The sequence below is a fragment of the Globicephala melas genome, chromosome 13 (genome assembly GCF_963455315.2).
Source record: "Globicephala melas chromosome 13, mGloMel1.2, whole genome shotgun sequence".
In the NCBI taxonomy this organism is placed as follows: Eukaryota; Metazoa; Chordata; class Mammalia; order Artiodactyla; family Delphinidae; genus Globicephala; species Globicephala melas.
In genome coordinates, this window is record NC_083326.1 from 74,388,566 (window position 1) to 74,411,570 (window position 23,005).

General features: G+C 42.9%; 1 protein-coding gene across 4 annotated transcripts in view; it reads left to right on the forward strand.

The window, feature by feature from the left end:
• Positions 1-23,005, forward strand: part of PTPN11 (protein tyrosine phosphatase non-receptor type 11) — a 78,449-nt gene that overhangs the window by 50,827 nt on the left and 4,617 nt on the right. For 2 of the 4 annotated variants that reach the window (XM_030860492.2, XM_060310447.1), the window contains exons 10-15: positions 4,056-4,187; positions 8,279-8,445; positions 9,357-9,424; positions 9,919-10,070; positions 20,440-20,552; positions 22,797-22,899. In XM_030860492.2, the coding sequence (XP_030716352.1) occupies positions 4,056-4,187; positions 8,279-8,445; positions 9,357-9,424; positions 9,919-10,070; positions 20,440-20,552; positions 22,797-22,866 (702 nt within the window). In that variant the 3' untranslated portion in view covers positions 22,867-22,899. The remainder of the gene's footprint in view (positions 1-4,055; positions 4,188-8,278; positions 8,446-9,356; positions 9,425-9,918; positions 10,071-20,439; positions 20,553-22,796; positions 22,900-23,005) is intronic. The other 2 variants (XM_030860493.2, XM_060310448.1) reach the window with 1 other exon arrangement.

Consider the following 23,005-nt stretch of genomic DNA (forward strand, 5'->3'; position numbering starts at 1 on the left):
GGAAGATCCCACGTGCCGCAGAGCAGCTAAGCCTGTGCGCCACAACTACTGAGCCTGCGTTGTGGAGCCCATGTGCTGCAACTACTGAAGCCTGCGCGCCTAGAGCCCGTGCTCCACAACAAGAGAAGCAATCACAATGAGAAACCTGCGCACCGCAACGAAGAGTAGTCCCTGCTCACCGCAACTAGAGAAAGCCCGTGGGTAGCAACGAAGACCCAACACAACCAAAAATAAAATATAAATAAATTTATTAAAAAAAAAAAAGCTGAGTAAACACAGTAAGCTTACTCTGACCCTCTGGAAAAAAGGGAGTAGGAGAAATTTGATATGACGTACTTTGGTGTAGTTTTCTTTTTTTCTTCTTCTTAGGGTTCATGGAGCTTCTTGGGTCTGTGGGTTTATAGTTTTCTTCAAATTTGAATAACGTTTACTATTTCTTCACACATGAACTGCCAACCCACCCTGTCCTGGGATACCAATTACACATATATTAGGCTGTTTGAAGTTGTCCTGTAGCTCACTGAGACTTTCTTCATTTATTTTCAGTTCACTTTTTTCCCTCTGTGTTTGGGATAAGTTAGATAAGTTTCTTTTGCTATACGTGTTTCAGTTCATCTTTTCTTCTGCAGTGTAGAGTCTGCTGTTCATCCTATCCAGTGTAATTTTCACAGTAGACATTGCCCTTTTCATTTAAGTTTTGAGTCTTTTTAATATATCCTATGTCTCTCTTCTTAACATGTCCATCATTTACTGTACCTTTTGAACATATGGAATATATTTATAATAATTTTTTATATGTCCTTGTTACTAATCCTATTATATATGTCATTTCATTTTTCCATTTTAGTGGTTTAAGGTAGGAGAATAAATCCAGTTTCTGTTACCCCATTGTGTCCAGAAGCAGAGGTCATAAAGGGAGTGTAAGAAGGCCTGTCTGGTACCTTCAGGGGATTAGAGGACTAATCAATAAACATTGATTTCACTTGTCATGTGAACTATACTTAGGACTTCTAAGCATTTAAAAAATTAATTTGAACTATCCAGACAATGTATTCAGATAAACATTCAAACTCCTTACAATTAAACTTACCTTTGTCACCATCCCTTGTCCACCCAATTGTTCCCTCCAACATAAACCCTCTTATCAGTTTGATGTGTATTCTTCTACACTGTCTTCTTGGCATTTGCATATGCATGAGTATAATAGGCATTATATACCTACATTTGCACATGTATATGTATTTACATACATACATGCTCCTATAGAAGTATATAGTGCTATTTTCAGACAAGTACTGTATGAAAAAGTGCTGTCATACAGTAACTTTATTGTGTATCTTGGTTTCTTTTCTCCCCACCTAATATATGTTCTAACTTCTTCTGTTAGTACATATTGGCCTATCTCATTCTTTTTAGTAATTGCATGGTATTCCATGGTATGGATGTACCACCATTTGTTTAACTGTCATATATTAGGCATTTAAATGTTTCAGTTATTGCTCTTATAAACAGTGCTGAAGTGAACAATCTTGTTCTTGCTTTTGTATGTGGTAAGTGTTTTTCTAGGTCAGATGTCAAGAAGAATTGCTAGGTCATAGGGGATGTGCATGTTGTAAATTTTTAAAAAAATTTTTTAATTTTTTTTTTCTCTTGTTTTTTTTTCCATTTTTGAATTTTTTAAATTTTTTCTTGTTTATTTATTGTTTTTGCTTTTGCATGTTGTAAATTTTAATAAATTCTGACAACTACCCTCTAGAGTGGTTGTCCCCGTGTACACTCCCCCCAAGCAACATATGCCTAGTACCCATCTCCCTGCACTCTTCATGACACTTCAGGTTTTTAAAAATTATAACATCCCACACCTATGGAGAAGCAGACAGATCTCACTGAGTGACAGCTCTGTGTGTTATCCCAAAGTGAACCCATCCATTGTGGATTTTTTAATATGGAAAAGTTCTCTGTTTTTGTTTGTGTTCTAGTCAAAGTTCTTTTTATTTAGATATACTTTAACTGGTTTATGTAAAAGTTGCATGGAATGTAGCAGTCATACCCTATAAAAAGACAGATGGGTGATTTTGGATTTTAGCCCTTCTAATGTAATTTTCATATCAGTTGTGAAAGGCAATGTGATTTTGTAAGATTTTTGTTGTTGTACTGCTAGTTGTTACACTTTTGAATACCTTTGAGGCCAGGTCTGGTCATTGTGAAACAAAGGCTTCCTCTAGCAGCTGCCTGCAGTAACAGTAGATGTTCTTGAATTAATGGACAAGTTAAAATGTCTTCATAGTTTTTGCTTCAGGTGAGTGTCACCGGCTCTAAGTATGGAAAGGAAAACTGAGCCCTCCGTCCTGCCTGTTGCCTGATTGCAGTTGTAGGAGGCCACCTGTTCTCAGAGGACTTGAGGGCTGTGAAGAGAGGGTTCTCGGGTCACTTCAGAGGGATCAGGATTGGTCCCTCTCAGAAGAGCTGCCAGAAACGCCTAGAATAGACAGACGTTGGGCCAAGTCACTCTGCCCCCAGCTCCTTACCTCCTTCTCCCGGCCTTTGTCTGTTTTCTCATTCTCCCTCTGTACTCTGCTGCTGGAGAGGAGGACATGATGGGCTTTCAGTCTCCCCGCGAGCGTTTCTGGTAACTTGTTCGCCTGTTATCCCCTCCAGTGCACAGAAGAAAAACCAGACTCTGAATTCCCTTTGATTCCTGGGCTTTAATTTAAAAGCTAAAGTATTAGCACTCACATTTTAGAATTTGTTTGCCAAGGTTTACATCAGAGTTTGGGAAACTGGGAGGAGGGCACAGTAGATTGCAGACATGCAGAGTCAGCTACAATGTTAGGAGTTGTGATTTAATTTGTCTTCTTTTGAGCGACCAGCAGTCCTCAGAATTGTTTGGAGAGTGGCAGCATTGCATACATTTAATAGTCAAAGTGTTTATTTGGGGATAATAAAAATTGTGTCAAATCTGTCAAAGAGGTTTTTGGATCTACAGGATCGTGGAGGGAAAGCTGAATTCAGAATAATACATAAAAGACCACATAAGCCATGCTAAGCAGAAAAGTAAACGCTGTCCATTAATTCTTCTGTTGACCTTTCCTCCTGCCATGTTTTTCTTCTTTCCCTCAGTCATTGACTGTGGGGATGTCTGCAGCTGCTCTCTGATTTCTCGTTTTATAACAGTGAATTTCTCTGTCTCCCTAATGCACAAGGTAGATTTCTCTTGCTGATATTTGTGTCTTGGTTGTTGTTGAAAGTGAGTGGTGTGGGTGACTGCTCCCAGGAGAAAACAAGACGCAAAGGCATTCTCTGCCCAGGACATATCACCAAAGATACGCAGACTCATCTCTCATTGAGCAAAATATCTTCCTCTTTGGCAGCCAGAATGGTTCCCTTGGTGCCATATTCTCCAATCTGCCTGCTCTGAAGCCAGCAGCTATTGCAGGCTTGGCGTTCCCAGGCGCCCAGTTAAGCGAAGGTGACGTGTGTAGCAGGTATCAGATGGATCTGGATATAGAAAAAGCAGCTGGTTCAAAACCCCATCAGCTGCCTTTCTGTGCTGGAGTTATTCACACTTGGGTTAGATAAGGCGGGGAGACCTCCTACACTGGCACGGAAATGGACCAGACAGTCTGGCTCGTTGGGCAGCCCATCCACCTCCAGAGCCCCTGCTTGCCTTCCCTGCATAGTGACTGGTAGATCTCTGGAATTCAGAACTGAGTGCATGCTAGGCAGCACACTCATACTGGGTAGTCCCCTTCTTTCTGCCTCTTTGGTTCTTTAGAGAGAAATAAGCAAACACTGACTCTCCTTGGACCTGTGGCTTAAATTAGGCAATTTTGCAACAGCAGCTTTCTCTTCCCACTTCTCCCTGGTTCTCCACACACCTGCTTTTCTTTTTGAATTCTTCTTTCCTTCTTTCAAAACCCAACAGTTAGATACCAGACAGGCCGTTTTCCATGTTAGTGGTCATCAAGGAAGACTTGAACGTTGGTTTTCTTTTGGTTTCGGCTTTCATGTCAGAGTTCACAGAGATTAACTGTCTTTTCTCTGATCCCTTCCAGAGTAAATGTGTCAAATACTGGCCTGATGAGTATGCGCTAAAAGAATACGGGGTCATGCGCGTTAGGAACGTCAAAGAAAGTGCTGCTCATGACTATACGTTAAGAGAACTTAAACTTTCGAAGGTTGGACAAGTAAGTATATTGTCGTACTTTAGAGACTTTGGTAACTGCGCATGGTGTGCGCTAATCCAGGGTCGTGCGGTTACTCCTGTCTGCATACCTTCAGCCATTCGTTCACTCACTGAGTAACATCCATCTATCAGGCGCCTTCTATGTGCCAGGCACCGTCAAGGTACTACTGATACATCGCAAACCAGACCGGCACAGTCCCTGCCCCCACAGAGCCTAGGGAGGTGGAAGGTTAAGGAGTAAATAACCAACTAAGCTTTCCGATTGTGCTCCAGCTGTGAAAGCCACAGGATGGTATGTTAGAGAGTGACTGGGTACCCGAGATGGAGTAAACAGGGAGGGCTTCTCTGAGGGGGTGCCACGCAAGCTGAGACCTGAAGGTGGAGCAGCATCCAGAGGGTCAGGAGAGGAGTGTTCTAAGCGGAGGGAGCAGTGAGTGCAAAGGCCCTGAGGCCTATTCAGTGACCAAATTCCATGGCATCAGCTTTTAATTGCTTGTAGTTCAGGTTTGTCCCTGGGGTGACTAACTTTGAATCCAACAAGATTTGGATTCATTATAATTACATGGTGAGAGGGGCTTACTTTTTCAAAGTCCTCTGGGGACACAAAGGTAAGCGAAATCGCCTTTGTCCCCAGGGAATTGCAGTCATGTAGCCGAGAGAAGCCACGTATGCAAAGTCCTGTGCTGTCGAGCAGACACCGGCTGTCACACCCGTCTAAGGTGCTGGAGTTCTGCCGAGGCTGGGCTTCCAGCCGGGGCATCAGGGAGACTGTCTCAGAAGAGGGTGGGCCTTTAGGTCGGGGTCTCTGTGGGAGAAGATGGTGGAGAGAGGGCCTCCCAGATGAAGTGTCATTGTCAGCCAGGGTTCTGAAGTGCCAGCGTCAAGGAAATGGGGTTTACAGGGAATGAAGGCAAGTGGGGAATTGAGGGAGTAAACGGGTTGAGAGAGGTTGGGACCAAGTTGGGAAGAGCCTTAACTCTCACGTGAAGAAATGTAAATTTTAGGAACTTCCCTTTTGGTCCAGGGGTTAGGACTCTGTGTTTCCATTGTAGAGGGCCCGGGTTCAATCCCTGGTTGGGGAACTAAGATCCCACATGCCGCAGGCATGGCCAAAAAAAAAAAAAAAAAAAAAGAAATGTAAATTTTATTCATTGGCTGGTGTTGAACCCGTGACAGTTCTTGTGCCAAATGGACACATGTGGAGACAGGTGCCAGGAAGGTGTCCTACAGCCCCCTGAGGGAAGAGTGGGATGGAGTGACTCCAGTGGCCAGGATGCCTGTAACCAGGAGGGCTCCGCAGAGGTCTGGGTCGGATGGCCTCTCTCCACGTTTTGCTTCTTTTTCCTTCCTTTGGAAATGAATATGATATAAAATGCCAGAATAAACTCTAGAAGAGAAGCGAGGGATGTGAGAGACCCCTTGGGGGGGTGAAGTCTGTAGGGCGTGTAGGGATAGTTTGGCTATTGGAGGAGGAGGCGGAATCAGACGTCATAGGGTTTTGAGTCTGAGTGGACGGTGGCACTGTGGCAGAGGTCTGAAAAGCTGGAAGATGTACAGGATGGTAGGGCTTGAATCGTTTGGGTAAAAGATGGTAGGGGCAATGGAAAGAAGGGGACTGACTGGAGATAATTGTGGATGTAAATGTGAAGGGGTTTGATGATGGTGTGAATGAGGGGCGAGGGCTGCAGCAGATTTGAGGAGGGAGGGAGGATGAAGCGCAACCTGCTGGACACGTAAAGTTTGAGATGCCTTTGAGACGTCAAGGCGAGGATGCCAGGGAGGCAAGGGTGGAGGCTGGATGAGGAGGGGCGTGGGATCTAGAGCATCGTGGATGGGTTGGCTTTGATCGATGGGGGTAGCACTTCTTGGCCACAGGAGGGAAAGAGGAGAAGGTGGCCACAGATATAGGGAGGGGAGCTGACAGGGATTTGCTCTAAATTCTCTATCAGGCCTGAGGCAAGGCCATCCATTGACATTCAAAGGGAATAAGAAGAGGCGAAATGTTTGAGGAAAGTGGGGAAAGGATGAAATAGTCATTGTGTAGCAAAGCAAGAAATCCAGTAAATTTCTGGGCAGTGCTGAGTGCCCATTGAGGTGGTGAAGATGAACATTCAGTGATACCAGTCACCTGGTGTGAGTTTTCTCCAAGGACACTCTGTTCCTTGGGTACAAAACAGAGAAAGTGGGTGGTTAGGTTCGTCCAGGCTTGGGGCTTTGCTGGGGTGGGGCGGGGTGTGTGTGTTTGTGTGTGCAGTGGATGGAGAGAGGGTGGAGGGAGTGGAGGTCTGTGTTGGAGAGTGGCTGTGAGGAGAGTGCGTGGAATCTGAGCTGGGCAAGCCAGCAGCAAGGGCAGGAGGAGGCAGGCAGAGGGTGGATGGAGGGGCTCAGTGGTCTGGTGAGTTCCATGAGGTGGTCGGGGGACTGAAGTGAGCTGGAAGCCTTGGCAGATGTGGTCCAGGGTGGGATGTCAAACTTCTGATGTCAGCGGGGGTGCAGTTGTGGGGAGAGGGTGGAGGTTCAATTGCAGAGACTGAGAGAGGAGTTGTCCAGCAGAAATGAGACAGAGATTTAGAGGACATCGGACAAAGATTCTGGATAGGTTTTTCTTCAGGTTTAGTGATAAACTACCCATCTTCTCATCATCAGGTGTTTCTCAGTAGCAGGTGGATTTTTATTCAGTTTTAGTGATAAACCATCCATCTTCTGGTTATCGGAGATTTGGGAGGAGCAGGTACGGGAAATGTTGGCGTTTGGGTTTGTGTTTTGCACCCTCGGATGCAGGCGCTGACATGGGACCAATCATTTCTCCAGAATTGCTGGTCACAGATTATCTGCTGTTTTGTAGAGCTCATTCCATGTTTTCTAAAGTGCTATCACATGATCTCATTTAAGCCTCCTGATTGCTTGGGAAGGAGGGGTGGGAGCAGAGACCTCAGTGGCCATTTACGAAGGACGAGGAGCAAGGATGCTCCGGGCGCTGGATCTCTCTCGTTCCCTGTCCTTTCTGTGACCCTGGTAGCCCCCTGATCTTTAGCTCACTGGTAACATCCAGAAAAATCTTTTTCTGGCTCAGCAAATTAAATGCACATAATTCAAGAAAGGATCTTGATTGTGGTTCAGATTCCCTGGATGTTCTGAAGGTTACTGGTGGTGGACACTGGTCTAGTTATACTCTCTCTCTCTTTTTTTAAATCCCCTTTAAAAATGTTACTTAGCTTGGATTGTCTCCAGATATGTCGGAAGAAGATGTAGTAACAAATAGTGCCGTTACAGTGATCTAATCTGGGTAGACCCAGAACACGATGCTTTTTGGTTTTTTGTGGTCTTGGTACCCTTGCTGACCTTTATTAATGTCAGTCCTCAGAAGAGCACCAGTGTGCTGAGTCTCTTAACTGTCTCCTGCGCAGTGGCTGTGTGTTTAATTGACGTTGTTTAGTCCTCACAATGGTATTGTGACTGAGAGATTCTTATCTCCATCGGCAAATGAAGAAGTTGAGGCTTAGAGATGTCCAGGGGCCGCAGTGAGTGTGAATCCTGAAGTTTGGGCCTAAATCCACCCATCTGATTGCAAAGCCTGTCTTCTTATCTGCTTTGCAGCAAACAGAGGTTTAAATATCATATTATAATAAAAGTGTGTGTTGGGGGAGGGGAGGAGGGCCAGGTACGAAAAGACAAAGAGGAACAAGTGCTTGAGGGAATACCCGTTTTCTCTTCTGGTGGGAGGAGAGCCCTGAGTCCCAGAGGCCTCAGTTGCCTCCCAGGTAGAGCTGCACTTGGATGAAGAGGGTCAGGGACCTCATCTGCCCCTGGCTGAGGATTCAGAGACCGATTCAGGCTGTAGTTTCCTGAAGAACAAATAGCTGTACAAGACATCTTGGTTCTTATGGCAGAGGCCAAGGGTTGCCTCCAGGATTGCTCAGCCAGACCCAAAAGGAGGAGAGATCTGGGAAACTCGTGCAGGGGACCTGTAAACAGTGTGTGAGGAGGCTCTGTGCGGGCCTGGTCCCCTGGCTCATGTAGGATCTGGGAAAGATGGGGACCAGACGAGTCCTCAACCCCTTGATTTATTTAATTCTTTTCTGGTTTTTCTTGGCTCTACTCCAGGGGAATACGGAGAGAACGGTCTGGCAATACCACTTTCGGACCTGGCCGGACCACGGAGTACCCAGTGACCCCGGGGGCGTGCTGGACTTCCTGGAGGAGGTCCACCATAAGCAGGAGAGCATCACGGACGCGGGGCCTGTGGTGGTTCACTGCAGGTGACCAACCCTCCCACCTCTAGGGCGCTGCCTGTCCCGTGTCCTGATGCCCAGGGGGCTTGTTTTTACCTGCCCATCCCCAGCTCTTTAACTGAGGGAAAAATTTAATCTCTGTTTGAGGCATTAAGGGACCACTTTGACCCAAAGTACATTTCTTCTAGATCCTACGGGACCACCGTGTACCTGGGGGTGGTGGGGCACAGGGTGGTAAACAGTCCTTATTCTCAAGGAGCCCTTAGTCTGGTAATGTTTGCTTGGTTTTCTTTGTTAATATAATAATTTAGGATTCATCTCTTTGATTGTGCTTCTGTTCTCTTTTTCCATGGAAATGAGGTATGTTTTTTCCCCTGACAATATACTTGTTTGCTTCAGAAGATTCGGACCGCTCCCCATCCAGGCTTCTAGAAGCCAGGCCCATGGCCTCTGCACCAGAGTTTGCAGGCTGCTGGTGCCCAAGCTTAGGTTTCATGATTATACTGGGGAAAGTTTGGTTTCCTAAATCTCTTTCATATGCAAGTAGATGTGTGTGAAACGTTGTTTATTCAGTTCTTTAAAAGCTCCCTTTTATTGAGCACTTGCTCTATACCAGCATCTGAGCTCAGTGCTTTTTCATCCGTTACTCGTATTTGATCCTCACAACAACGTATTTCACAGATGAGGAAACTGAGGGTCAGAGAGGTTAAGGGAGTGGCCTCAGGCACATTGTGCTGGAGAAGCTGGACTCCAAGTGTAGGATGGACTGAGTCCAAAGCCCCGTGCTCTTTGCTAATATATTTGCAAATATAAATGGACAATCTAATAAACACTCCCAAGAGCAGACATTGTTTCTGTTAATATTAATAGCTTGGTTTTGCATATAAAACCCTCATGAATGACTCCGTTGTCCTCGCTCTTCATCCTTCTGCCCACAGTGCTGGAATTGGCCGAACAGGGACGTTCATTGTGATTGATATTCTTATTGACATCATCAGAGAGAAAGGTAGGTCATCTGGAGGACAAGAAGCTACAGTTCCTGTTTTCAGTTTATGGAAGGAAAGTACTAGTGAAAGTAGCCTGTAGAAGAGAATTGAATGTTAAAATATTTTCACAAAAATCTAGGCCGGAGACTTCAGCTTTCAGTATGTTTGCCAGAGAACAGAAGTGATGCTGTTTGAGCTTTTGGCATAAAACAAAGCCTAGGAGCTGTGGGTGCCACTGCTCTGGTCTTTTGTTGAACATGCAACTGCCTTGCTGATGGTATGGGACGGTGCTGTTGGAACGTGAGGGACCCCTCACTGCTGACTCTTTACGCTGTAATCTTCTAGGATCCTTGGTATTGGTCAGAAGGCCAGTGCTGTAGCCCTTGGAACATGTTCGGTTAGAACATTAAAGACTAAGTTTGCTTTATCTCTGAGTCTGCTAACAGTTGTGCATTAAACCACTTCACATTGTCTCTGCAGTTTATCCTGATACTCCATGGTGCTTGCTTTGTAGGTGTCGACTGTGACATTGACGTTCCCAAAACCATTCAGATGGTGCGGTCTCAGAGGTCAGGGATGGTCCAGACAGAAGCACAGTACCGATTCATCTATATGGCCGTCCAGCATTATATTGAAACACTACAGCGCAGGATTGAAGAAGAGCAGGTACCAAGCCTAGAAGGCTGGCGTGTGGATTTTCAGTGGTTTTCTCTGGGCAGCTTGGATATGCTCTCCTTCCATGCAAAAGGACAGGCTCTGATAGATAACTGTCTTTCTTTGAAAAGGTGAAACAAGTTCCCAACCAGGAAGGGCCTCTCTGGAAACGAATTATTCCCTACTTCACAGCTCTGATTTTTCAGTATGGAGTAGCTCAGGAAGGAGCACCAGGCCTGACAGATTGGGGAAACAGCCACAGAAAAATTGGGATTTTCCCAGGCTCACACGGCAAGCTTAGAACGCAAAGCCTCAAAGTTTCCAGCCTGTTCCACTTTTGGTCCAGGCGATATTCATCCTGATTCCATCTCTTAAATGAACGCCTCACTCTTAATAGCACATGGGGGTTTGAACCACCAATTTGGTCGAGTTGGAAACAGTAAAATTTCAATTTTAATAAGCCATGCATAATGAAGAACAATGTGGCATTGGTGCCTTTCCATTGGAAGCTATTCATAACAGACACAAATCTGAGTTAAAGAGGATTGAGGAGACTGCTCTTTCCGGAGCTTAGGCTTATCTCCCTCCCCAGCCCCAGCCCCAGCCCCATTGCTGTGCTGCAGACTGGATGGTGTCTAAACATCAACAGGGTTTGCCTGCTTTACCCTGTTTATTGCCTTCCAGAAAACTCAGCTTCTCAAAATAGGACCTGCCACCTAACTGAAAGATTTCTAGCCCAGCAGCATAGCAGCCACGTTATCAAAGTGTGGTTAGCCAGTTAGTTAGTTTAGTAGGTTCTCAGTCCACACAGAAATACTCACTAGATTGTTTCCTTGTACAAAAACATCTTCAGAAGCAGTGTGTGTATAGAAAGCTACCGCCAAATAGTTAACAAGCTACTGGTTTTGAACTTTACTGCTTTAAGTCTGACTTTGTGTTATTGTAAGTGCTATGAACTGTTTAGATGGTTACTGTAGGCTATTTTATATTTGTCTTCCAGTTATATTAATTTGGGCCAGGAATACTTAAAGCATAAAGCTGCCCAAAGAGAAGGACTCCTAATAAATACAAGAGAGGATAGTACAGTTGGTACAAATGGGAAGTTATTCGGGAATATCATGAAGAACATAATGTAGTCTTGTTCAGAAAAGCTGGGGGGAAAGCTCTCTATTTCACTCAGAAGCTTTGGTCTTTCTTCTTGTTCTGGAGAATTTAGGGACTTTCCCTCCCAGCTTTTCTGGCACTTCAGATCTTCCCATTACCATATATGGTCCCTCTGACCCTGAATTTGAAGTTGTAATTTGGATTTAGGAACTACTTAAAAAAAAAACAAAAAACTTTTATCGCTGCTCTTTTATTGGAGGTGAGGGGTAGGAGAGGTAGAATGTAGACAGAATGTAGTCTACAGAATGTAGACGATAGAAACTGAATGTCCCTGGTAATCCCACCCCAAGAGTACTAGAATGCATGCATGCATTCATCCACTCAGCCAATACTTTTTTGGTGCCAATATGTGTCAGCACATGAACTACTATTTGGTACATGAGCCTTTGGATTTATGTAGCCTAAATATATGTAGGCTTAGATTATATTTATTTTTAAAAATTAGATCCTGTACTATGTTGTTTTCTGCATTGTATTGTTTGATTCAGTGTAGGAACTTGCTACTTGATTTAGTGGTAAAGTAAGAAGTACTTTATTTTAGCAGAAGGTTTAAGTGGCAGACTTAAGAACATGAAAACCGGGCTTCCCTGGTGGCACAGTGGTTGAGAGTCCGCCTGCCGATGCAGGGGACACGGGTTCGTGCCCCGGTCCGCGAAGATCCCACATGCCACGGAGCGGCTGGGCCCGTGAGCCATGGCCGCTGAGCCTGCGCGTCCAGAGCCTGTGCTCCGTAACGGGAGAGGCCACAACAGTGAGAGGCCCGTGTACCGCAAAAAAAAAAAAAGAACATTAAAACCACCTGATTTTTAAATTAAGCAAAAGAACAAAACTCATTTAGGATAATTAATTATTTTGAAATACAGTCATTTCCAAAATTATGAAGCATTAAGGACCTTTGGGAGTGGAAGAATGTGCTACAGAGGGATAAATGAAAAAAAGAAAAGACAGTAGAGAAACAGACAGCATTGGAAGGAGGAAATGCAGAAACAGGTGGGAATCTAGAGGAAATGCAAATGAGCAAGACTGAGAAAATTCTCAGCTCTTTATAAATGGATCTTCTCACACTCTGCTGTTTACTTGGAAGTAGATTTCTTTTGTTAACTTCCATTTCAGAATTAAAACAATTTTTTTTTTACTTGCAGAAACAGTATAATGGAATTCCCTTCACCCACCTTTCCTGACTGTTAACATTTTAACACATTTACTTTATCACTGATTCATATTCTCTCTCTCTCTCCATATGTATATACACACACACACATATATAAATAGCTTTATATATACCTATATAATTTTTTAAATGAAATATTTGTAGGTTGCAAACATTAATGTCCCTTTGCCTCCAAATACTCTGATGTGTATTTCCTAGAAATAAGGACATTCTCTTATATAACCATAGTAAAATTATCAAAATCAGGAAATTAGCACTGATACAGTAACTATTTTCGAATCTATAGACCGTGTTCAGATTTTGCCAATTTGTCCTACTAATATCCTTCGTGTGGTTCAGGGTCACGTGGTGCATTTAGCTGTCATGTATTTTTAGTCTCCTTTAATCTGGAGCAGTATTCAATCTTTATCTTTCATGACCTTGACATTTTTGAAGGGTTCAGACCAGTTGCTTGGTAGAATGCTCCTCAGTTTGGATTTGTATGATGTGTTCTCTTGATGAGATTCAGGTCATGCATTTTTGACAGGACGGTCGCAGAAGTGATGCTGTGTCCTTCCTGGTACATCACATCATGAGCTCCCTCTTGGTTTGTTTCACTCCTGACGGTGTTAACTTTGATCACTTGATTAAGGTGTTGTCTGTCTGATTTCCCCACTGTTACGTTGCTGTCTTTCCCTTTTTAATTAATATCTTGTAGGTAGATACAAGAAACTATATAAATGAACAATTTTTCATCATACTTTTTGCCTACCAGTTTTATATTCATTCACGATTCTTGCCAGGAAAAATTACCACTGTGACATTTGCCCAATGGTGATTTTCTCTTTTCACCATTCCCTTTTCATTTATTAGATGGAAGCCTACTATAAGAAATAGCTTTCCCATCTTCCTTATTTATTTATTCATTCATTTATTTATGTCAGAATGGGTTATAGTCCATTACTGTTACTTATTCTGTTGCTTAAACTGTCCCAAATTTGCCTAGTGGGAACCTTTTCGAGTTGGTTCCTGTGTTTTTTTTTTTTTTTTTTTTTTTTAACATCTTTATTGGGGTATAATTGCTTTACAATGGTGTGTTAGTTTCTGCTTTATAACAAAGTGAATCAGTCATACATAAACATATGTTCCCATATGTCTTCCCTGTTGCGTCTCCCTCCCCCTGTGTTTTTTTGATATGTTCCCATTTTTGATTACTTCCTTACCCTTTTTGACACCACAAGATGATCTAGGTTCATCTTGTACTTTCCCAGCCAGTTTTCTAAGGAGCCCTGATGCTTCTTACTGAAGAGTGGTATTTCAAAGCCAAGATCTGGATACTGGGTATGTTTGTTTGTACTGGTATAATATTCTTTGAATTGCTAATTAGCAAATTAATTACTCCTCTTGTCTAGCTCTCTATATATAATCCCTCTCTCTCTCTCTCTCTCTCTCTCATATATATATGTGTGTGCGTGTGTGTGCGCGTGCGCACGCGCACGTGTGTGTGTATATACACACACACACACACACACACACACACACATATGCATGAGGCCATGCCTCCATTTGTCCTGTTTTATTTGTTTCCCTAGCCTTGTGCTTCTTCACATATCTTCCATAATCTCCTTGGTTCAATAAAAAGGTGTTCTCACATTTGTTCATTTGTTTATTCATTCCTGCATTAATTAAAGTCAGTTGTATTATGTGCCAGGCACTGTGCCAGATCCTGGAAATATAAATAGTCATGTTCCTGAAATGGAAATAAATCCGTACGATGGAGCAGAAGGAGTTAGAGGGAGAGCATGGGGCGTGTTGGGTGAGATTAGAAAAGTCAGCAGAGGCCAGATTTCGAGGGGGTGGGTCTTGCAGGCCATATTGAGGATTTAAAACTTTATCCTAAGGAAAATGGGAAATCACTGAGGATCTTGAAGCAGGGGAATGACATAAAAAGATCCTCAGGTCTTCCCTGGTGGCACAGTGGTTAAGAATCCCCCTGCCAATGCAGGGGGCATAGGTTTGATCCCTGCTCCGGGAAGATCCCCACATGCCGTGGAGCAGCTAAGCCCATGCGCCACAACTACTGACGCTGCACTCTAGAGACCTCGAGCCACAACTACTGAGCCCGCGTGCCGCAGTTACTGAAACCCACGCGCCTAGAGTCCGTGCTCCGCAACAAGAGAAGCCACCGCAGTGAGAAGCCTGTGCAGTGCAACGAAGAGTAGGCCCCGCTCACCACAACTAGAGAAAGCCCACGCACAGCAACGAAGACCCAACGCAGCCAAAGATAAATAAATAAAAAATAAATAAATTTATGAAAAAAAAGAGATTGTCATTTTAAAAAGAGGGCCCTGGCTTGAGAGGGAAGGCTGGGTGGGCACGAGGCTTGAGCAGCTGCAGGGGGACCAGCGTCAGTGAGAACTGATGGTGGTTTGGACAGGATAGCAGGGGCTGATAGTGAGCCCAGGGAGAGTAGAACCAGTAAGATTCTGTGATTAGTTGTGGAAGGAGTCAGGGTGTTTGTAATCCTGACATTTGAGCCCAGAGCACCCTGGATGCATCATCTTGTTGTTCTGTAACTTAGACAAGAGCATTTTCATTTTACTCTCTCCCTGCTCTGGGCTTTTGGGCTTTTTTGTAATTTAAGGTTTAAGAATGTAACTGGGTTTACTCACATGGAAAGATAGTTAATACCAGATGATTTTAGAGCCTCATGGTTGGTTCCTCCTTTCAACCTTGGCTGTGTGTCAGTTGACAAGACCATAAGATTTTTTATAAACATTGCAAGCGACTTGGTAACCATGCTATGTCATTGAATTCCAGTGGAGGATAGATAAATTTCAGATCATTTTTTTAGACCTCCTCTGAAATAAATTTCCCTCCACTCCTCAAAGCAAAATAAAACAAAATGGAACAAAACAGCCCCTACCCCCTGAGAATTTTTCTTGATCTATAAGACAGCCTGGGCTGTCATGGTTCCGAGAAACAAACCCATCTGACTTGTGAATCAGTTTTATTTCTTGTTTTTCCAAAATAAGCTAAAAAGCTCCAGCATTTTTATGTTATTCCTCGAGCTGCTATGATTTTTAAAAATAATTCCTGTTCCATTTGCATTAATTATTCCTCATTGGAAAATTCTTTTGTCATCACTTCATGTAGAAATATTGATTTTGATTTTCAAGAAAGTGTGTAGTAGGGAGAAAGAAATGGGGGGATGGAGTTTCAGTCATGCAAGATGATGAGGTTCTAGAGATCTGCTGTACACCAATAGCAAGTGGTTAACAATATTATACTGTACACATAATGTTTTGTAAAGAGGATATATCTCATGTGTTTTATTTTAAACCACAATTTTTAAAAAAGTGTTGAGTAGAAAGCATCTTTATGCTTCAGTTTATTTATTGTATATTTAAATTTTTTATTTAAAAAAATGAGTTAGGGGCTTCCCTGGTGGCGCAGTGGTTGAGGGTCCGCCTGCCGATGAGGGGGACGCGGGTTCGTGCCCTGGTCTGGGAGGATCCCACGTGCCGCGGAGCGGCTGGGCCCGTGAGCCATGGCTGCTGGGCCTGCGTGTCCGGAGCCTGTGCTTCGCGACGGGAGGGGCCGCAGCGGTGGGAGGCCCGCGTACCGCAAAAAAAAAAAAAAGAGTTAGGATTTTAAAACTTTTAAGTAAGTGATGCTCTCTGTCAATTCTTCCAGCTAATATTTAATTTTAAATTATATTGTATCTTTAAAAAAATTACTTCTTATGTAAGTCAGCATTTCAGTGCTAAAAAGTGTATGGCTGCTGTTCAGAGGTGATTATTCACAAGGACTTTAAATTTTTTTTTTTTTTTTTTTTTTTTTTTTGCGGTACACGGGCCTCTCACTGCTGTGGCCTCTCCCGAACGCATAGCCCAAGCGGCCATGGCTCACGGGCCCAGCCGCTCTGTGGCATGTGGGATCTTCCCGGACCGGGGCACGAACCCGTGTCCCCTGCATCGGTAGGCGGACTCTCAACCACTGCACCACCAGGGAAGCCCAGGACTTTAAATTTTTAAAACCAGTTCAAAAAATTCAAATACTATATAGACTCAATGAAACATTTTCTCCTCGGATTTCTTTTTTGCAACTTCTTCCCTAGACTATAAGTTCTGTAATGACTGCAATTTATAATAAATTGGTTTGGCTGCTTTAACAGAGGCTAAATAATAGTGCCTTAAACAAGGTAGAAGCTTATTTCTCTATAGAGAAGTCCAAGCTGGCAGGCAATTTGGGGATCAGAGGGTATAGGGCGGGGACCTAGGTTCATCCAGGGACCCAGGTACATTTGGTCTTGTCCCTCTACTGTCCTTTAGGATGTTTCCTTTTTCACATGGTTGCAGAGAGTAGGAGGAAGTGGAGGGCAAGCAGTTGCCTGTTAATGTAGGAGTCAGACTTTCTCTGTCGAGGGTCAGACGGTGAGTCTCTTAGGATTCCCAGTTACATATGGTCTCTGTTGCATACTCTCTCTTTTTTTACAACCCTTTAAAAACTATTAAACTTGTGATGAAGTAACTATTCTTACAAGCCTTGCAAAAGGTCTGGGCTAGATTTGTCCATAGGCCATTAGTTTGCCAACCCCTGTTTTAAGGTTATGACTAGAAATTGCACACCACTTCCTCATCTGTTAAATATGGCTGGGACTTCCCTGGTGGTCCAGTGGTCAAACTCCACGCTTCCACTGCTGGGATCGCGGGTTCAATCCCTGGTGGGGGAACCAAGATCCCCCGTGCCGTGTGGCGTGGCCAAAATAAATAATAAATAACATAATAAATAGGGCTAATAATAGTATCTATTTCAAAAGGTTGTTATGAGGATTAAAATGAGATAATATATTCAAATAGTGCCTGACACAAAGCCAGTGCTTAGAAAATTTTAACTGTTTTTACTGTAATAATAATTGATATTTAACTCTGTGAAAGAGAATTAGCACATTTTTCTTTTATCTCCTGATTTTTGTCATGGTTTATGACATTTATATCTGTAATTATGACAGTTGTTCAGTGTTAGTGCTGTATTTAGATCAAAACTCTAGTCCTTTTATCACGGTATCTGTTTCTCTGAATTCTTTGGTTTGATTTTGATTTATCTCTGTTGACTAGATTTCATTACTAGCTGTTTTTTTTTTTTAAATAATTACATTCTAAGTTTTTGCATGCTTAAAAATGTCCGAACATTAGTTTTATATCTGAAGGGTAACTTAGTAGGGTATAAGATTCTTGGGGTTTTTTTTCCCCACAGGATTTTTTGGAATTATGTGGCTGTGTTGGAGTCTAAAGTCAATTTGATTATCCCCCCTTATATGTGACTGACTTTTTCTGCCTGGAGATCCAATCCAGGCATATTCTTTATCGTTGATGTTTGGGAGATTGATTGTGAAGTTTTTCCTTTTAAAATGCAGATTCAAATAAATAAATAAATAAATAAAATAAAATGCAGGTTCAGATTTTTTTTTCCTTTGAGATTTCTGGAACATTTTCTTGCATTATGTCCTAGAATATTTTTTTATGTTTTATTTGTTCCCATCTTCAGGAATTCCATAATATATATCAAATCTCTTAATAGCTTTCTCCATCACTTTTATGTATTTTATTAATAGTTTAAAAAATATGTTTTCCTCTAGACTGTTTACAATGTCCCTTTCTATGTTCTTAGTTATTTAATTTTTTGCTACCTCTAATTAGACTTGAACTTACTATACTTCGTGTCTTTCTTTTATTTCCTTTTGTTGCTTCGCCAGCTTGCTTTTCATCTCCTCTGTTGTCATATAATCTCTTATTTACGCTCTTTTTTAAGAAAGCCCATGTCTGTAAAGTCTATGATATTAAGGCAGAACTATTTGTGTTCATCTTTTCTTCTTTCTTTGTTTAGGTTCTTTTTTGATGTGTTTTCTCCATCTGCCTTTTGCTCTTTGCTCCCTTTTTCCTTTTTGTACCTTCCCCCCCTTCTTTATATAGGCTCTGTGCTGACCTCTTCATTACCGGATAGTCCATAGCGAGGGGAGGCAGGGTGGCTGAGGAGGTCCACAACTTTGCTTGGGTTTGTTGTCTCAGTGCCCTGTTACCTTCGCCCTGGGAGCACATCCGTGTGTTGGTGTTCAGGGGGTCATTCTGACACTTTGCAATGCCTGTAGAGTCAGAGGGGTTAATAATGCTCCCTCATACCCTGCCTCTCCTCTAGGCCACCTCAGCTGGGAGGGTGGCAGTGGACGGCAGAAAAGGCTCTTCAGACTGTGGGCCTTTCTACTGTGTTGAACTGGCTCTTGACAAGCCTTCCCCCACTTCTCCTATGGCCTGCCATGGCTCAGCTCCAGACCTTTCACTCCTGGGACAGTGACATTCAGGGGTTTCTTTTTCCTGCTACCATCTGAGGGGTATGTGTTACTTCTCAGCTTCCTTCTTATTTTGGTCCAGTTTTCACAGTACTATATCAGAGACACTTTATAGTTTGTAGATTGGAGTTGTAGCATTCCCTTGTTTTATGTATAGTAAGATTTTCCATTTTTTATTTAGCTGTTTTTGGTGAGTTTTGAGAAAGGAGAGGAAAAAAAAATTCCACTGGTGGATTTAAATTTCTTTTATGCTTTACATTTTATCTTGAAAAATTTAAAACATTCAGTACCACACCCATAATAGACCATTTCCTTTTGTCACATTTCTTTCAAATCTTTTTTCTTTTTAAAAGCAATCAAGTGTAACCACTATATGGCTGAGATTCCATTTGACACCCACCCCCAGGGCCACCCCTCATCTTCACCCTCGGAACCCCAAGGCAGTAACTAGCCTTGCAGTCTCTTTTTGTATTTAAAAATTTTTAAATACAAATATCTGTATACAATATATGACATTGTTTTTATGTTTAGAATGTTTAGCAAGATGATATACTGTTTCATTGTTTTGCAGTTTGTGTTTTTCCACCTAACATTGTGTATGTAATCTGTTTTGATACACACACACACACACACACACACACACTTTTCCTCTTCACTGTTGCATATTATTTCGTGATATGAATGTGAGGTATTCATTGTGAGGTATTCAGTGTTCTCTTGGTGAACATTGTTAGGAATAGCACGTCACTGGACATCCTTGTCAGCTCTTTCTAGGATTGGGTGCGTGAGTTTCTCAAGAAGTAAATGTTCAACGTTGTAAAATATATGTGCCTTTTCATCATTACCGGATACTAACTAGTTGGTACTATCAGTTGTGTACCAGAGTGATGGCACCAGTTCACCCTCTCAACAACAGTGAATGAGAGTCACTGCTCTACGTCAGTATTTGATACGGATACTCTTTCTAACATTTACTGTGTCTTGAATAATCCTGTAATGAAGGCAGCATTATATAATGAAGATAACTTGATGGATTAGATTTTCGGAATTCGTTGTTTCTGGGTGAATTTAGGAGGAAAGAATGATAAATCATCTAACTAGAGTCCTACCTAATGCAGTTCATTCTGTATCTGAAATGAGATTACATTTTACTGGTTTTCTCTGCCTTTTTTCCCCCAGAGAATCATTGGGCTGAAAGTAAAGTTTTAAATGTGCTGGAGTTTTTTCTGGAGTGGGGTGGGGTGGGGACGATACGATAAAGTGTATTATTCTGCTAAGAGCTGCCATCTTTTGTACCTGTGTGCAGTTTTTACTTGGAGTGCGTTTATTTCTGAAACTCTTTTCCCACCTGTTTACTTGAAAATCATTAAATGTGTTGCAAGTGAACTATGAAATGATTGGATGCTAATGTGTCAAAGAACGTGTGAATTCTCTCTTAGTCCAGAAACAGGTACATTTCATTTAATACAGTAAGTTGTTACTGCATGACTCTCTGCTTTTGAATTGTATGGTTCAAAGGTCCATTTCACCCATATGATGTATTTACATGAAGGAGGTGAATTCCCTGACATTTGGTCAACATACCAGTATTCAGGGTCCAACTTGTCTGTCTGTCAAACTCTCTCTCTCTTTTTTTCTTTTTAATGAAATGCCTTTTTGACTTCTCCATTCCCTCAAAAAAGTCACAGTTCTTCACACATGCAATCTTCACTTTGCAGAAAAGCAAGAGGAAAGGGCACGAATACACAAATATTAAGTATTCCCTGACGGACCAGGCAACTGGAGATCAGAGTCCCCTCCCACCTTGTACCCCAACGCCGTCCTGTGCAGAGTAAGTAGAAATGAAGGAAAATCTTTCTACCTGAACATACTCCTATAGAAAAGCTTTAAAAAATGATACGTCTTTGCAGCACATGCCTTTCCTTGGTGCACGTTATTGTTGCCTAACTGGTTCTTGAGTGTGCCAGTGGCTAGCTAAACTAAATTTTAGTTGACCTAAACTGAAGGCTGCTTGCTACACTGGCTAGGAGTCTACAGGACTGTACAGATATCAAGTGCTGGTTCTCCAAGGAGAATCTAATTTTTAAAAAGTATTTTATTTATTTGGTTGTGCTGGGTCTTAGTTGCGGCAGGCAGGCTCCTTAGTTGCAGCTCGCCAGCTCCTCGGTTGTGGCATGCAAACCTTAGTTGTGGCATGTGGGATCTAGTTCCCTGACCAGGGATTGAACCCGGGACCTCTGCATTGGGAGCGCGGAGTCTTAACCACTGCGCCACCAGGGAAGTCCCAAGAATCTAATTTTTCTTTTGATGGGGTGTGGATTGTTGCAGAGGTAGGTAACACCCTTTTTGATGAGTCAAGACTCTTGGCTATGTAAAAGCAAGTAAATTGACCATCATTGTGTCAACACAATCATGGTCTAATTTTCCACAGTCAGCAGAAATCTACTGTGGGTATTTAAACCAGGTTAGCAAACTACAGCCCCCAGGCCAAATCCGGGCCACGGCCTGCTTTTGTACAGCTCATGGACGGTTCTTAAAGGGTTATTAAAAACACACACACACAAAGAATAATACATGACAGAGACCGTGTATGGCCCACAGAGACTACATTATTTTTAGTCTGGTCCTGTACAGAAAAACTTTGCCAACTCCATGTTTAAACTAAAACATGTGATAAGAAAATATTCGTTAAATCGATTATGTGAATAACAATTGTAAGTTATTTTTTTTCTGTATATCCTAAAGTCACTCTCTGGTATAACATTTACTTTTTATTTTCCCCTAGGAGTCTTATCCCTGTTTGCTTCTGATGTGGATTTTTAAACCCCTGTTGGCTTTAATACTCTATATAAATGTTTTTGATAACATATATGAGGCTCGTATTTACATTTGCTTTCTATTTAACATTGAAATGAAATTATATAGCAAAAGTATGCTCTCCACCAAGCCGCCTCTTCCTTCTGCATGCTTTTTTCTTTCCCAGCAGACTGATGGGGAAAGTTGATTTTAAATTGCTATCTGCAGTGATTTGCAGTGGAACCAGCACGTCAGGGCTCCGAGTCCTTGCCAGAAAGCTTTCCCTACATGTTGGCTCAACAGAATTAGCTCTGACGACTCCCTTTTTACCAGTGGCCTGCCTGTGACTAATAGGTTCTCTGCCTCTCCGTTCCCGTTGTCCCCCTTGTAGGGTGCAGACCCAGGAGACCCCGGCCCCTGCTGCTTGTTTCAGCTTGTTCCTCTCTGACCAGCCCAGAGCTGCTGGGTTCCTCGTCCCCCTGGACTGTTCTGGTCTCCACTCTGCTCAGCAAAACAGAGTCTGGGGGCTTCCCTGGTGGCGCAGGGGTTGAGAGTCTGCCTGCCGATGCAGGGGACACGGGTTCGTGCCCCAGTCCGGGAAGATCCCACGTGCCGCGGAGCGGCTAGGCCCGTGAGCCATGGCCGCTGAGCCTGCACGTCCGGAGCCTGTGCTCCACAACGGAAGAGGCCACAGCAGTGAGAGGCCCGCGTACCGCAAAAAAAAAAAAAAAAAAAAAAAACAGAGTCTGGGCTCTGATGCATTGCCCCTCCATCCTGGGGCCCTAAACTGCCGGTCAGCTTCATGTTCACCTTCATGTCGCTGGATTGGGGACTGAATGGATCTGTAGTCCCTGCCTAACCGTTCCTACACTTTGCCTTTACATTGCTCTGGCCCATTCAGATCCTTCTGCCCACAATGAATACCATTCTTTTCTCTATGCACATGTCCCAGCTTCCTTCAAGGTCTAACCCAATGCCTCATCGTACAGGCCTACCTCTCTCCAGCCTCCTGGAAAACAACTCTCCTTCCGCCAAACCCCGGGAGTACAGGGACGTGAGGCTCTTACTTCAGAATTATTTTGCTGTGTGTTTCTGTCCGATATCCTCTCCTATAATGTCAACTCCTGACATTATAGGAGCTAATGTCTGGCATTATAGGAGCTATGTCTGCGCCGCATACGGTCCCCAGAGAATAGAGTATGTGCATTATAACTATCATGTAAGGTTAAACAGTATGTCTGCGTTTTTATTAGTGTCGTCTTCCTTTTCTTCTTTTCAGAATGAGAGAAGATAATGCTAGAGTCTATGAAAATGTGGGTCTGATGCAGCAGCAGAAAAGTTTCAGATGAGAAGACCCGCCAAGACTTCAAGCACAGAAATAGGTATTTCAACAGAAGTGCTCTACTGGTTAATTGTTTATATCATTTGTGGCATTTTGAAGCAGGCAAATAATTTGTGACTGTTTTAACAAAGTGAACCACAATTGAA